We start from the raw sequence: 12,406 nt of genomic DNA, 5'->3' as shown, positions 1-12,406 counted from the left end.
ACACACACTTCTGTCTGTGGAAATATAAATGACTACTACAAATTACATCATGACTACTGACTTTTTCCTAACATAGATGTTCTTAATTAACAAGACCAGGCTATGAATCTGCTGGAGTGTTGGGAATGTGTGTGTGTGTGTGTGTGTGTGTGTGTGTGTGTGTGTGTGTGTGTGTGTGTGTGTGTGTGTGTGTGTGTGTGTGTGTGTGTGTGTCTGGTCATTTACAACAGAGTCATAGATTTTTGTTTCTGACTGGCTGGCAGATGTAAAATGATTAGTATTAACGCATCAGGTTCTGTTAGCAGTGAACCAACTCCTCACTGTCACTGTGTCACATTTAGACTTTATATCTGAATGTTTCTCCACTGGGTGAGCATGCAACATCTCCCAGAATGCAACAGGTGGTTGATACAGTGGACTTGTTGATGGACACATACTTACACAGTGCAAACATTGGAGAAAATAGATGATGAATGGACGAAAGTTATTAACTGACAAAGCAATGTCACTATGAGGTCCATCAGTGGATGTACTGGAGCTAACCCTCAGCTCAGTACCACTCTGCATGTCAAGGTTAAGATAAAATGTGGATCATGCTAACCATAGACACTTCTCAATTGTGATATAAGTCAATCACAACACTAACTAATTCATTACCTGGCCAGCTAATGTTAGCAAACAGAACCATACCAGACACAAAGGAGGTCCTTCACAGACTCTTGCTGCCTTTAGGACACTTGCCACCTTGAATCTGCTTTTTGAATTACTTAGATGGCCTTTTTTGTTGGTACAGCATTTCATAGTTTTTATATACAGTTCAAACTATTTGAAAAAAACACAAAAAAATAGGTCTTTGGTTTGTAAACTTACACTTATGTTTATACAATTTTGCAAGAATAATCAATAGATTTAGGATATACGCCCTTTCCTTGATTTTCTGTCATAGGTTAGGAATCCAAATATAACATGTTCATAAAATAATGCAACATTTTTGTTTAAAACATCCATAAAACATTTTAAAACCTTTTCCCATGACTTTTTAGATTACTGAGAATGCCTACAAAGGCACAGGTTGATCTGTGGAAGAGACGCTTGGAAAGGAAGGCATGAACTAACGGGTATGTTGTTGCTTGTAGTCTGCAACCTCACCACTAGATGCCACTAAGTCTTACTCTGTTCCTTTAAAAAAAGGTAACTTAAAAATATATATTTTATTTTCTAAGTTAGGAACAGAGTCAAATTTATATATATATACAGTACCAGTCAAACATTTGGACACACCTTCTCATTCAACTACTTTGAAGAATCTAAAATATAAAACATATTCTGGTTTGATGAGCATTTGTTTGTTTACCACATAATTCCATATGTGTTCCTTCATAGTTTGGATGTCTTCAATATTAATCTACAATGTAGAAAAAAAAAAATAAAAATAAAGAACAAACCATTGAATGTGAAACTTTTGACTTCAATGTTTGTTCATATATATATATATAATATATTATATATATTATATATATTTATATATTTTATATATGTATTTTATATACCGCGACCCCGGATAAGCGGAAGGAAATGGATGGATGGATATATATTTATATAGATATATTATTATATAATACAGTACCAGTCAAAAGTTTGGACACACCTTCTCATTCAATGTTTGTTCTTTATTTTTATTTTTTATTTTTTTCTACATTGTAGATTAATATTGAAGACATCCAAACTATGAAGGAACACATATGGAATTATGTGGTAAACAAACAAATGCTCAACAAACCAGAATATGTTTTATATTTTAGATTCTTCAAAGTAGTTGAATGAGAAGGTGTGTCCAAACTTTTGACTGGTACTATATATATATATATATATATATATATATATATATATATATATATATATATATATTATATTATGTGTTTGTGTGTGTCAACAAGGCTGTTAACCCTTACAAAACACAACATTGATGTATCTAAATACTTATGTCCTTGTTCTATATGAATGATTTAAATCAATTAATTTATTGACTACTAATTAGCTGCTACTTTATGTAAAATGATCACACAGATTCGCCTGTCATAGGCAGGAAGTCCCATTCCAGTGACTCCATCGATCCTCTGCCACGGTTTCAAGCTTCCCCACGGGGGAACGGTGTAAATACTGTGTTGCCTGGTTTTGAGTGGAATCCTCCCTTTTAGCGGAAAACTCTAGGTAGCGCTCTGTGGTGCATTGAGGTATAGAAAAAAACCGGATCTGGCAACCACAAAGATAACAAGCACCGACTGGAACGGAGTTCAAAACACGGTAGAGCCGAGGAATTAATGACTGGCGGAGATGGGAGAGTGGCGTTTTATTCGTTGTATTTATGGGTGACAATTCATGCTGATTATTTATCAGATATCAGATTATCTTCACTGTTATTCCTGGAAGCCGTCGAGGTGGATTAATGCAAAAACAAGAAGATAAATAGAGACGCTTCCTCCTTTTCCCCGTGCAGAGGACTGGACTGCTGGCCTGACATCATTGGCTGGTCTCTGGGAATGAATCATCAGGGATGCTGTCACTTTCACTATTCCCTTTAAAAACAACACCACAGACAAAAACCCAAACGTGCACAAACCAGTTCAAACCTTGCATCTCCCTTTGAGATAAAAAAAAAAAAAAAAAAAAAAACACGCCTGTGCTTTGGAGCCAAGCATGGAGGAAATCCTGCGAAAGCTGCAGAAAGACGCGTCCGGCCACAAGCACAAAGCTATCCGGGATGCATGCGTCTACGCCCGGGGTGAGTGTTCCAGCAGACCGCCTCCGGTCCTCCAGGCTGCAGGAGAGTCTTTGCAAAAGAGATTTGTTGGGAAATATGTGTGTGTGTGTTCACCTGCAAGCTTATAGGTAACATGCATCATTAAACCACAGGCCTGTATGTTAAAGGTGGCATGGAAATATATCAAGAAACCACCAAATCTTAAGGGGAAATCAATGTTTCTTATAAGTTCATTTAGGGTGTGTGTGTGTGTGTGTGTGTGTGTGTGTGTGTGTGTGTGTGTGTGTGTGTGTGTGTGTGTGTGTGTGTTCACCTGCAAGCTTTTAGGTAACATGCATCAGCTGCATGAAACCACAGGCCTGTATGTTAAAGGTGGCATAGAAATATATCAAGAAACCACCAAATCTTAAGAGGAAATCAATGTTTCTTATAAGTTCATTTAGGGGATGTGTGTGTGCGTGTTCACCTGCAAGCTTTTAGGTAACATGCATCAGCTCCATCATCCAAAACACAAGCTGCACACTGTTTTTTAGTTGCTGACTCTATGGGATCAACAAATAGCTGAAAAAAAACCCACCTAGTGATTTCAATTTCAAACTCATTCAGTTTCTTTTTAGGCAATTTATAAAATCACATATGATTGTGCAACATCACTTAAGAAAGTCAATTATTTAGTCTGCTAGAATGGCACATAAATGCAACCATTCTAGCAGACTTTCAGTATAAACTTTAAACTGCTCAGATTATTGACAGGCAGAATATACCCAGTACCACAGACGTGAAGATGTCTGATAACAGAGCTTGGAGCTTTATGTTAAGTCTTAAGATAATAGCTGTTTCACAGGCAGTCATAAGATGACATCATGCATAGCACATCTCACTCTGTTAAAGAGGACGTGAGGCTGTGGGTCTCAATAAACAATCATCAATACTGATGTTTTTGCTGACTCACTAGTCATCCTTTACCCTCCTAAAAGCGTTGTTCCAATTAAAATGAGTCACTGTACCGTGACTTAGAGTATCTTGCATGCACAGAAACCATCAAAAACCTTTTCAAGAATAAAAGGGCTTTGCAGAATCTCTGCTGGTCTCATTAGTGTCTGTCTGCACAGTTCAGTGCTTTCCCCAGAAGTTCTCTCCTTTAGCGAGGCAGAAAAGCCTCTGAAACAGCATCCAGAACACATGACAGTAAAAAAAACAAAAAAAACCCAACTCTATCAAACAACATTTGAGCAGGTGGAACAAGAGCTTTCCACTGACGTCAGCGGGAATTTATTAGTATTAAAAGGCACGATTCGCCAGCTTGACCTTTTGGTGGCAGGTGACACAGCAAGTAGAGAATGGGCTCAGATTGTGCTGATGAAGGCACAGTCATTAAACCTTAGACACACACACATAAGACACTAAGTTAACGCACACACGCTGCAAGGGCGTGTTTAAAACTAATAGGGCATGAAGTGGTCTGCTAACCTTGGAACCCTGCCTGTGCAAATGCAAGGTGTGTGTATGAAGTGAGGTCTCAAGTGTGACAAAACAGACACTATCCCATGCGCCATATTTCAGTTTTGTCTGCCCTCTATCTGACGTGAATGGGCTTCCTCATGTTTTACAGGTTTGAAATGACACGCCTATAACAGCAGCTCATATATTTGCCTCTGACGTGATGTGAAGGACGCCAAAACATCCCAAGTGAACGCCACCTTAGACACACACACAGATGCAGTGTATGACAATAAAAAGTATAAGGGCAAGGCTAGTGTACACTAAACCTTGAAGTATGTGTATGAAACTTTACAGCCTGTGCAGAGTAACAGGAGATTTATGCTGTGTTTTAGAGATGTCAGCAAATCTCATATTTCAAGTTTATACTACCGCAGTTTTCAAGAAAAATTGCAGTAGCATATCCCTTGTGTGAGGCCAAGGTGACTCTTCTCAAGGTTCACAGTTAGAGGTCTTTTTTTTACAGCATGTAGTTGTGCAGTTGCTCTGCCTTTGTCTTATTTAAGGCATTTTTACAAATAAAAGTTTCAATAAAAAACGTTTGAATGATTTCCTCAAAACAGCTGGTTGTTTTTGGCAAACATTACTGAGAGTGGAAGAAATAGTGCATTTGTTGGGGACTATTTTTAGTAGGGAATGAATCCACATTTGCCGCTTTAGTGGGTATTTCTGTCAGCAGGAAGTTGTATGTTGGATTGAGTCATAATAAACTACAGTGTTTATGACAATGAGATAAGAAAATAGTAGTATATTACCAGTTTTTCCTTCAACTATATGAAAACCTCTGTGCCGAATTGCTTCATATATAGATTTGAAATGAAGCTTTGATTTCATACTCATTCTGAGCTCATGTTTTATGCTAACTATCTAGCTAATATTGTCAAATACTGTTGAAATTAGTGTCTATGTGGGGAACTAGATTTTTCTTTCGGTAAAGAAAGTCACATGTTTGTCATCTGATCCTCCTGAGCTCAACAAACAGAATATGTAAGAGCTGGGAATTTATTGGTTTACATAAATGTAATACAGCTGTGAGGTATTATTAATCACAATGTTCTCTTTTGTTTTGTTCCATTCATTTGCAGAAACCCTGGAGTCTCAGAATGGATCAGCCAAGATTTCCCCTTCACAGCTTCGGTAAGTTGAGCAGTCAACTTTAATTTCAACTCAAGTCAGAAACAACGAGCCTAACAGAACCTCAACAAGAAACATTATGAGCTTGATCATCATTGGTTGCCAGACCAGGACATGCTTCAATACAGTAGTTAGACACTTCAGCTTTGCTTGCACAGTGTGTATTTACTGCAGATACACGGATAACCAAATATTGAAATTCAAAGTGTTCCTCTCTGAGCCACTTGGCTAGCCTTCCTCTATTTTACACACGTTGTGTGATTTGAATACATTGAATGATTAAATCATTCCTAGGATGGTAATGCAAATATTGAATTTAAGCACTCGACTGAGGCGGTTTGTCTGTATGCATCAGTGTTACACATCACTCGGTTTAAACGCAGTTCAAACGCCACTACAGTATAATTCTAGCGAATAGATGAATTCACGCTAGAAGCAATGACTTTGGTCTGTCTAATATTGTGAAATCCAACACAACAGCTCTGTTACAAATAGGAACTCGGGGACTCTAAACATTGTGTTTGACAAGTTCAAACCTGCAAATATAACACTACAATTTAATGATTTTCCCTGAGCTTTTTTTTAAAGTATATATACAGTGGATAAGCTCAAACAGGAATGTTTCTCCCCACACAGCCAAACCAGTGTTTTCTCCATCAAGAGGACACCGATCCAAGCCGTATAAAATAAACAGGGTCTCCTTGCAGATGAGCTCATAAAAGAGAAATACTAGTAGAGAAGAAAAAGAACAGAAGCTGTTGATCATGCGCCAGAGTTCCTTTCAGTAAACCAGTCACACAATTAACAGTAAAACTACCGTGTCTGCACTGCCTGTTGTGTTTTTATCATCTGCTGGATTCATAAAAAAAATCCATTTTTCACTCACACCTTCCACAAACTGCAGTGTAAGGTCTCAAGACATGATGATGTTGTTGTTGTTGTTCAGTTCACCAACTATAATACTAATCATGTTCAAGTTCACATTTATTATCATGTGTAATAAAATACTATGAAATGTGCTCAGTGGCTCTCTCTCAACTGTGTCAGCTGTTCAGCGACCTGACTGCTTGGGAAAATAAGCTGTTATAGAAACGAGTGGAGTGTGACTTGATGCTCTGCTAAAAAAAAATTAGATGGAAGGACTGAGGACAGGATGGATGGTCTCTGTCATGATGTTTGGGCTTTTCCTTTTTGCAGCAAATGGTATAAATGATATGAATTTGCTTATGGCTGTCCTCGACCGAAGATGTTTGCTCATAAGTTTCTTTGATATAGATCATTCAGCAAGAAATAAGCATAAAAAAAACAACTTATGGACTAAAGATATCTTAGTCGACTAAAACCCAAATGTTATATTAGTGGACTGGGAGGAGACAGCCCTTAAGTGGTCGTAGTTTTGTGCCACGGATTTTTCCTGCTCTCTTTAACATCCTTTGTAGCTGTCTGCAGTCCTGAGCAGTCAGGTTGTAAAACCACTCAGTAATACTATCAATGGTGCAGCGATAAAAGTTAATTCGCCAAAACGTCTTTAGACTCCTCAGAAAGTACAGTCTCTGCTGTGCTTTCTTGAGAATGCAGTTGGTGTTAAGAGGACATGTAAAGGTGTCTGAGATGTTTATGGCAAGAAATAAACAGTTAAAACAGATGAACCACTGATGGAAATAGAAGTGAAATTAAATCATGCAGATAAAAATGTAACTGGACATTAACAAATGCAGACTGCTGGAATATTTTTTGCAACTGTCATGGAATAATTCTTGTGTTTTAGTTAAATCGGTTGTTTTTAAATGTATAATATATATAAAATGTAAAGTGAATGGAGATGCGCTGCTGTCGGCCGTTGCGTCGTGATGGAGGTGCCATAAATTCTGGAGGCGCCATAAATTCTGGAGGCTCTTGCAGCTCAACGCGCTGTGAATTATTTATTCAATAACCTCTGTTGTTTTATTAGGAATTTTTGGATTAAATATTGATGATAATGTCTTTGTAATGCAGCGCGATGGTTCTCGTCCAGTGGGCTCGTATGTCTCTACAAAAGAGATTTCAAGGCTCAGCCCTCCGAAACAAAGTGGACACTTACTGTTACACACTGACTGACAGAACAAAACAGGGTAACACAATGGATCCTTCTGAAGGATAGTTGCTATGAGATGTCCTTGATTGACGGAATAATGAAGTTTTGATTGAAAAAATACATAAATAACTTGAAAGGGACTGTTTTTGTGTTCTTTCTATCATAGACATAAACATTTCTGAGCATTTGATAAATAGGTTATGGGTCTTTTTCAGTTGGTTTTGCTTTGCTTTTGACTTTGAGATTCTCATCCAGATTAAAATTGTTCCTTTATTCAGATTTCTTTGTGTCTTTTGAGGCTAGACGCTTCTTATTGTGCGTTTCTTTTTGGCTTTCTACCTGCTCATGGAAAAAAAGTGTCTGATCACATTAAATCTGTTTTGAACTGTGGCCCCCTTTTGCAGCCCTTTTGAACCTGTTTAGTTGTGACAGCTCGGAGCCGCCTGAGAGCTCAGAGACGAGGCCCAGTGTGGTCTGCTATCAGCAGCAAGGAGCCGTGACTCAACCAACTCCAGATAATGAGAGGGAGATAGAGAGCGAGAGGGCGAGAGAGTGTGCAGCAGGAAACGAGACAAAGAAAGATAGAAGGAATGGAGAGAGAAAAAAACAATTCAAACACATTCGCTTTGTTATGTAACTGACTCCTACACTGTGCTACACAAAAATAATTTGGTTACTACGACATTTTATTTTTATCTGAGGGGAAAATATTCAAATTTATTTGAGTTATTTTATATTGGAAATGTGTGGTGGCTAGCACTGTCGCCTCACAGCAAAAAGGGCCTGGGTTTGATTCCCTGGCTAGACGGCCTTCTGTGTGGAGTTTGCACGTTCTCCTCGTGTCTGTGTGGGTTCTCTCCGGGTTCTCCGGTTTCCTCCCACAGTCCAAAAAGACATGCAGCTGCGGTTGATTGATGACTCTAAATTGCACGTAGGTGTGGAAGTGAGCGTAAATGGTTTTCTGTCTATATATGTCAGCCCTGTGATAGTCTGGAGACCTGTCCAGGATGAACACTGCCTTTGCCCAGAGTCAGCTGGAATTGGCCTTGTGACCCTGATCAGTATAAGCCATTAATATAATGGACCATAACCTTCTTATTATGTTTTCTTAGCAGTGTGCCAGAGCTGAAAAAAGCTAGTTTGTACTGTATCTGCAGCTTTAAACAAAATTGTAAAACAATATAGCTTATAGTTAACAAGCAACATTAAAGGCAACAGACAACTTAAATGTTCCTCGTTTATCATTTTTGGTACCAGTTGAATTTGTTACACTTGTATTAAATGCCTGAAAGTGACGTTGTCGGAAGTGTATTAACTCCATAAGCTGGTGTCAAGTTATCACTAGTTCTCAGTCTTTTCTGCATCCAAAGTCCCAACACAGTCTTTGTCTGTGTGGAATCCAGGCAGAAATAACCTCACAAAGTCTGACTCCGTCTTACAAACTCTATAAACAGATATTGACTTCTATTTTTCATCTGTTATGACTAAAAACCTGTTTCTGTGTTTAAGATAACATGAAGTGTACCATTTGTACAAAACACAGTAGGTTTCTCCTCCATTTATGTCAGACTTGAATCATTTAAACCTGGGAGAGTGATAAAGAGGTTTCTAGCACCAGTGGAGCGTGGTGACCCTTCAGCACCAGAACAAGGAGAGATAGAGAGGAGAGGACACAGGTCACTATTCTCTCTGTATGAAGTTTAAAAACATAAAAAGACACTGATGTGTGAAGCTCTGTTTCTCTCTGTAGTCAATGAAATGTGAAGTCAGAGGGCAGAAGCTTATGTAAATTGTTCCACCCTTCAGATGTGATTTGATATTCTGAACTTGGAAGTTTATATAGTATTATAGAGCAGGTAAGAGGGAAGAGGATCTGGAGTTCTTGATAGAGGTCAACAGTGAGACCTTCTCATATTCTGCTGATATGTCCTCTCCTTCAGTCCTCTAAAATCCTACTTCCTGTTGAATACTGAAGTCGTGGGATGACAGCAGTTTAAAGAGGGAACATTTCCTGCTGGCTGCAGATTGGGTTTAATATGTCATGTGACCCAACAGATTGCTGCAGGGATTATGTGTTTTTGTAGGCCACCTTCAGGAGTTAGCATCACACTGGTTCCCTTGATACAAATACATGTGATTCTGGTTCATTAAAAGCTACAGTTAGACCTGTATCTTGAATTTTTTTTTTTTTCAAACCTATTTTCAAATAGTAAATATTCTCACTTTGCCTTATAGTAACTGTGATAAATGTTACGTGGTTGTATTGTCACAAATGTAAGTCACTGTTATCTGTTTACCTTTAGTGTAATTATTGCTGGATACTATTTAGAATGAAAAAGATCTTAATGTTTTGGACTTCAAGTCAGATGAACTACAAACATAAAAAGCAAAGGACAGTGTTGTTTGGTCTTTGCAATCTGATCTGAAGTCAGCCTTTAAGATTATTTCTACCGTTAATGTAACACTGTCTTAGAAATATTCAGACAACTAAAAGCAATAATGGCAACGGAGTTGTTGTAACATATTTGTGTTTTTTCTTGTGTGCTTCCAGAGAGCGCTGTCTGCTGCCTCTACAGATGGCTCTGGAGTCTAAAAACACCAAACTGGGACAGACGGGGCTTACTGGGATGCAGGTACCTGAACATACAGTGAAGCAGAACTGTAAAGATTATTTATCTACCAATTTTTCTATTTGATCCATGTCCTTCATTTTATTTATATTGTTCTTGATTGAATCTGTGGTTTGCAACAGCTTATATTTAAAGAAATGTCCCAATTTTCCTTTTTTTTTTTTTTTACAATTGAATAGCAATTTAATGCATCTTGGTTCAACTTAATACACGCTTTAGCTTTCCTCGATCTAGTATGAACCAGCAAGCAAACCCAAGATGTTAATTATTTAGTCAGTTTGATGACTTTAAGACTCTGCTATGTTTTAGTATTTACCATTAGCCTGTATTAGCCACTTCAGTCTTTCTTTAAACCTCCTGAACATCAGAATTGGTATCCATCAAGCTGGTTGCACACTAAAACATTGTAAAATAGAAAAAACACTGTGCACCAGCATAAAATTTTGCTACTACAGAAAATGAAGAATATTCATATTTATTTATTTGGAAATCACGAGGGAAGCAGCTGCCTCATTAAACTCTCTTCTCTTTGCCTCTGTTCAATCAGAAGCTCCTATGTGAGGACAGGTTTGTGGGCGGGGTCGGCGTGGCGGTGGAGGTCCTGGAGAAGCAGCTGCTCAGCCAGATGTTGGAGGCCATCAGAGTCACCCCGTCCCTCCATGAAGACCTGCAGGTGGAAGTCATGAAGGTAAAACCTAGTGATCTGCAGATGCTCCAGATCCTGATCTTAGGTCCTGAATATATTCTATATATATATGGAGTGTGAACGGATATGAATTTTTTAAAGTGTCTATTTTTATAGTCCTGCACCATATTGCACTGAGCACACTCAATCTGCAGGAGACATATACATATGCTTGGCAGCTGAATCACTCTGCATGAAAAAGATTTGCATTTCGCATTGCAGCTTTTTCTCTGATGGTTTCCTGTAATTTGGCCTCTTTGGAGCTCTGTTATCACCTGATGTTGCTCTGCATATTTTATTTAGTGTTAAAGGGACTAACTTTGTCACAGCGCTTATGTTTGTTACTAGTTTACACCAGTTGAAGTCCTTTTCCCTGAGCTGTTAAATGTATCTACCCCAAAATAATAAAGAATAATAGAAACAATCATAACCGACTAATAGAAACAATCATAACCGACAATCATAACTGTGTTTCTGTCTCCTGTGTGCAGGTCCTGCTGTGTATCACCTACTCACCAAACTTTGACATCAATGGAGACTCCATCCTCCGGATTGCTGAGGTAGGACATCATAAACCTCTTTGATACGGCTTCATCATCAGATATTAGAGATTATACGTTTAGCAACAAAAAGGGACTTTCTTTTTGCTTTTGCAAAACTAATCAGCGACATGCAGAAATTAATATTTTAGATTTCTTGTTCAGCTGCTGTTGGGAATGTTGCAGACAGCTGTATTTTAAAATGCAGAGTGTTTATCCATTTATGTTTCTTTGGTTTGCATCATAAAAGCTATTGTTTTTATCCAACTAGAATGTTAGATGGACTAGACAGACTAAACTAGAACTAAATACGGAGAATAGTTTCACAGATAACGAATAGGAGACGTATGTTTACTGCTCAACCCTCAAGCTGTTTTTTGAAAGCTAAATGAGCTTAAATGTGTTCTGGAAGGGGGAAAAAAGTTTCAAAGAAGTAACCATTTCATCCACGCCCATATACCTGTGCTGCTGTGGCTGAGGAGGGTCGGTTGTCCACTAATCAGAAGGTTGGGGGTTCCATCCCTGCAGTCTATCCTTTGGCAAGATACTGAATCCCAAATGGCTCCTAAATATGTGTGTGTGTGTGTGTGTGTGTGTGTGTGTGTGTGTGTGTGTGTGTGTGTGTGTGTGTGTGTGTGTGTGTGTGTGTGTGTGTGTGTGTGTGTGTGTGTGTGTGTGTGTGTGTGTGTGTGTGTGAGAATGTTTTCTCACTCCTAATGAGCAGGTGGCACCAGCCTCTGCCATATGTTTATGAATGTGTGTATGAAAGTTTGGATTGTGTTTGGCTTTGATTTGTTGCTAAGACTTGAAAAGTGCTTTATAAATGCAGTTTAATTAACTTTTTTTTGCTGTTTCTTCTCTGTGGAGTTTTCAACTTTAACCTGATGACAAAGCAAAAATTGAGGCAAATATTCTTTCATGGTCACAGTATTGATTTGGACCGTACTAATGACCGGTAGCATTGCTGCCTCTTTTGTGAACTGTTTGCAAAGCAAGCAGTACGTGAGCTCAATCTATTTTTAAAGGTGAAGCTTTGCTCCGTCCCTACTCACCTCAAGGCCTTGTCTCATGCTGTAATCTCAT

General features: G+C 38.4%; 1 protein-coding gene across 1 annotated transcript in view; it reads left to right on the top strand.

Annotated features, from left to right (window-relative positions):
* Positions 1-2,320: 2,320 nt before the first annotated feature.
* arfgef3 (ARFGEF family member 3) overlaps positions 2,321-12,406 on the top strand; it is a 49,417-nt gene continuing 39,331 nt past the window's right edge. Inside the window, exons 1-5 of the mRNA XM_054599998.1 lie at positions 2,321-2,782; positions 5,347-5,398; positions 10,021-10,102; positions 10,647-10,787; positions 11,276-11,344. Of these exons, the coding sequence (XP_054455973.1) occupies positions 2,698-2,782; positions 5,347-5,398; positions 10,021-10,102; positions 10,647-10,787; positions 11,276-11,344 (429 nt within the window). The 5' untranslated portion in view covers positions 2,321-2,697. The remainder of the gene's footprint in view (positions 2,783-5,346; positions 5,399-10,020; positions 10,103-10,646; positions 10,788-11,275; positions 11,345-12,406) is intronic.

The sequence above is a fragment of the Anoplopoma fimbria genome, chromosome 6 (genome assembly GCF_027596085.1).
Source record: "Anoplopoma fimbria isolate UVic2021 breed Golden Eagle Sablefish chromosome 6, Afim_UVic_2022, whole genome shotgun sequence".
Classification (NCBI taxonomy): domain Eukaryota; kingdom Metazoa; phylum Chordata; class Actinopteri; order Perciformes; family Anoplopomatidae; genus Anoplopoma; species Anoplopoma fimbria.
Note: the sequence above shows the minus strand (reverse complement) of the source record. Positions and strands in the feature narration are given on the sequence as shown.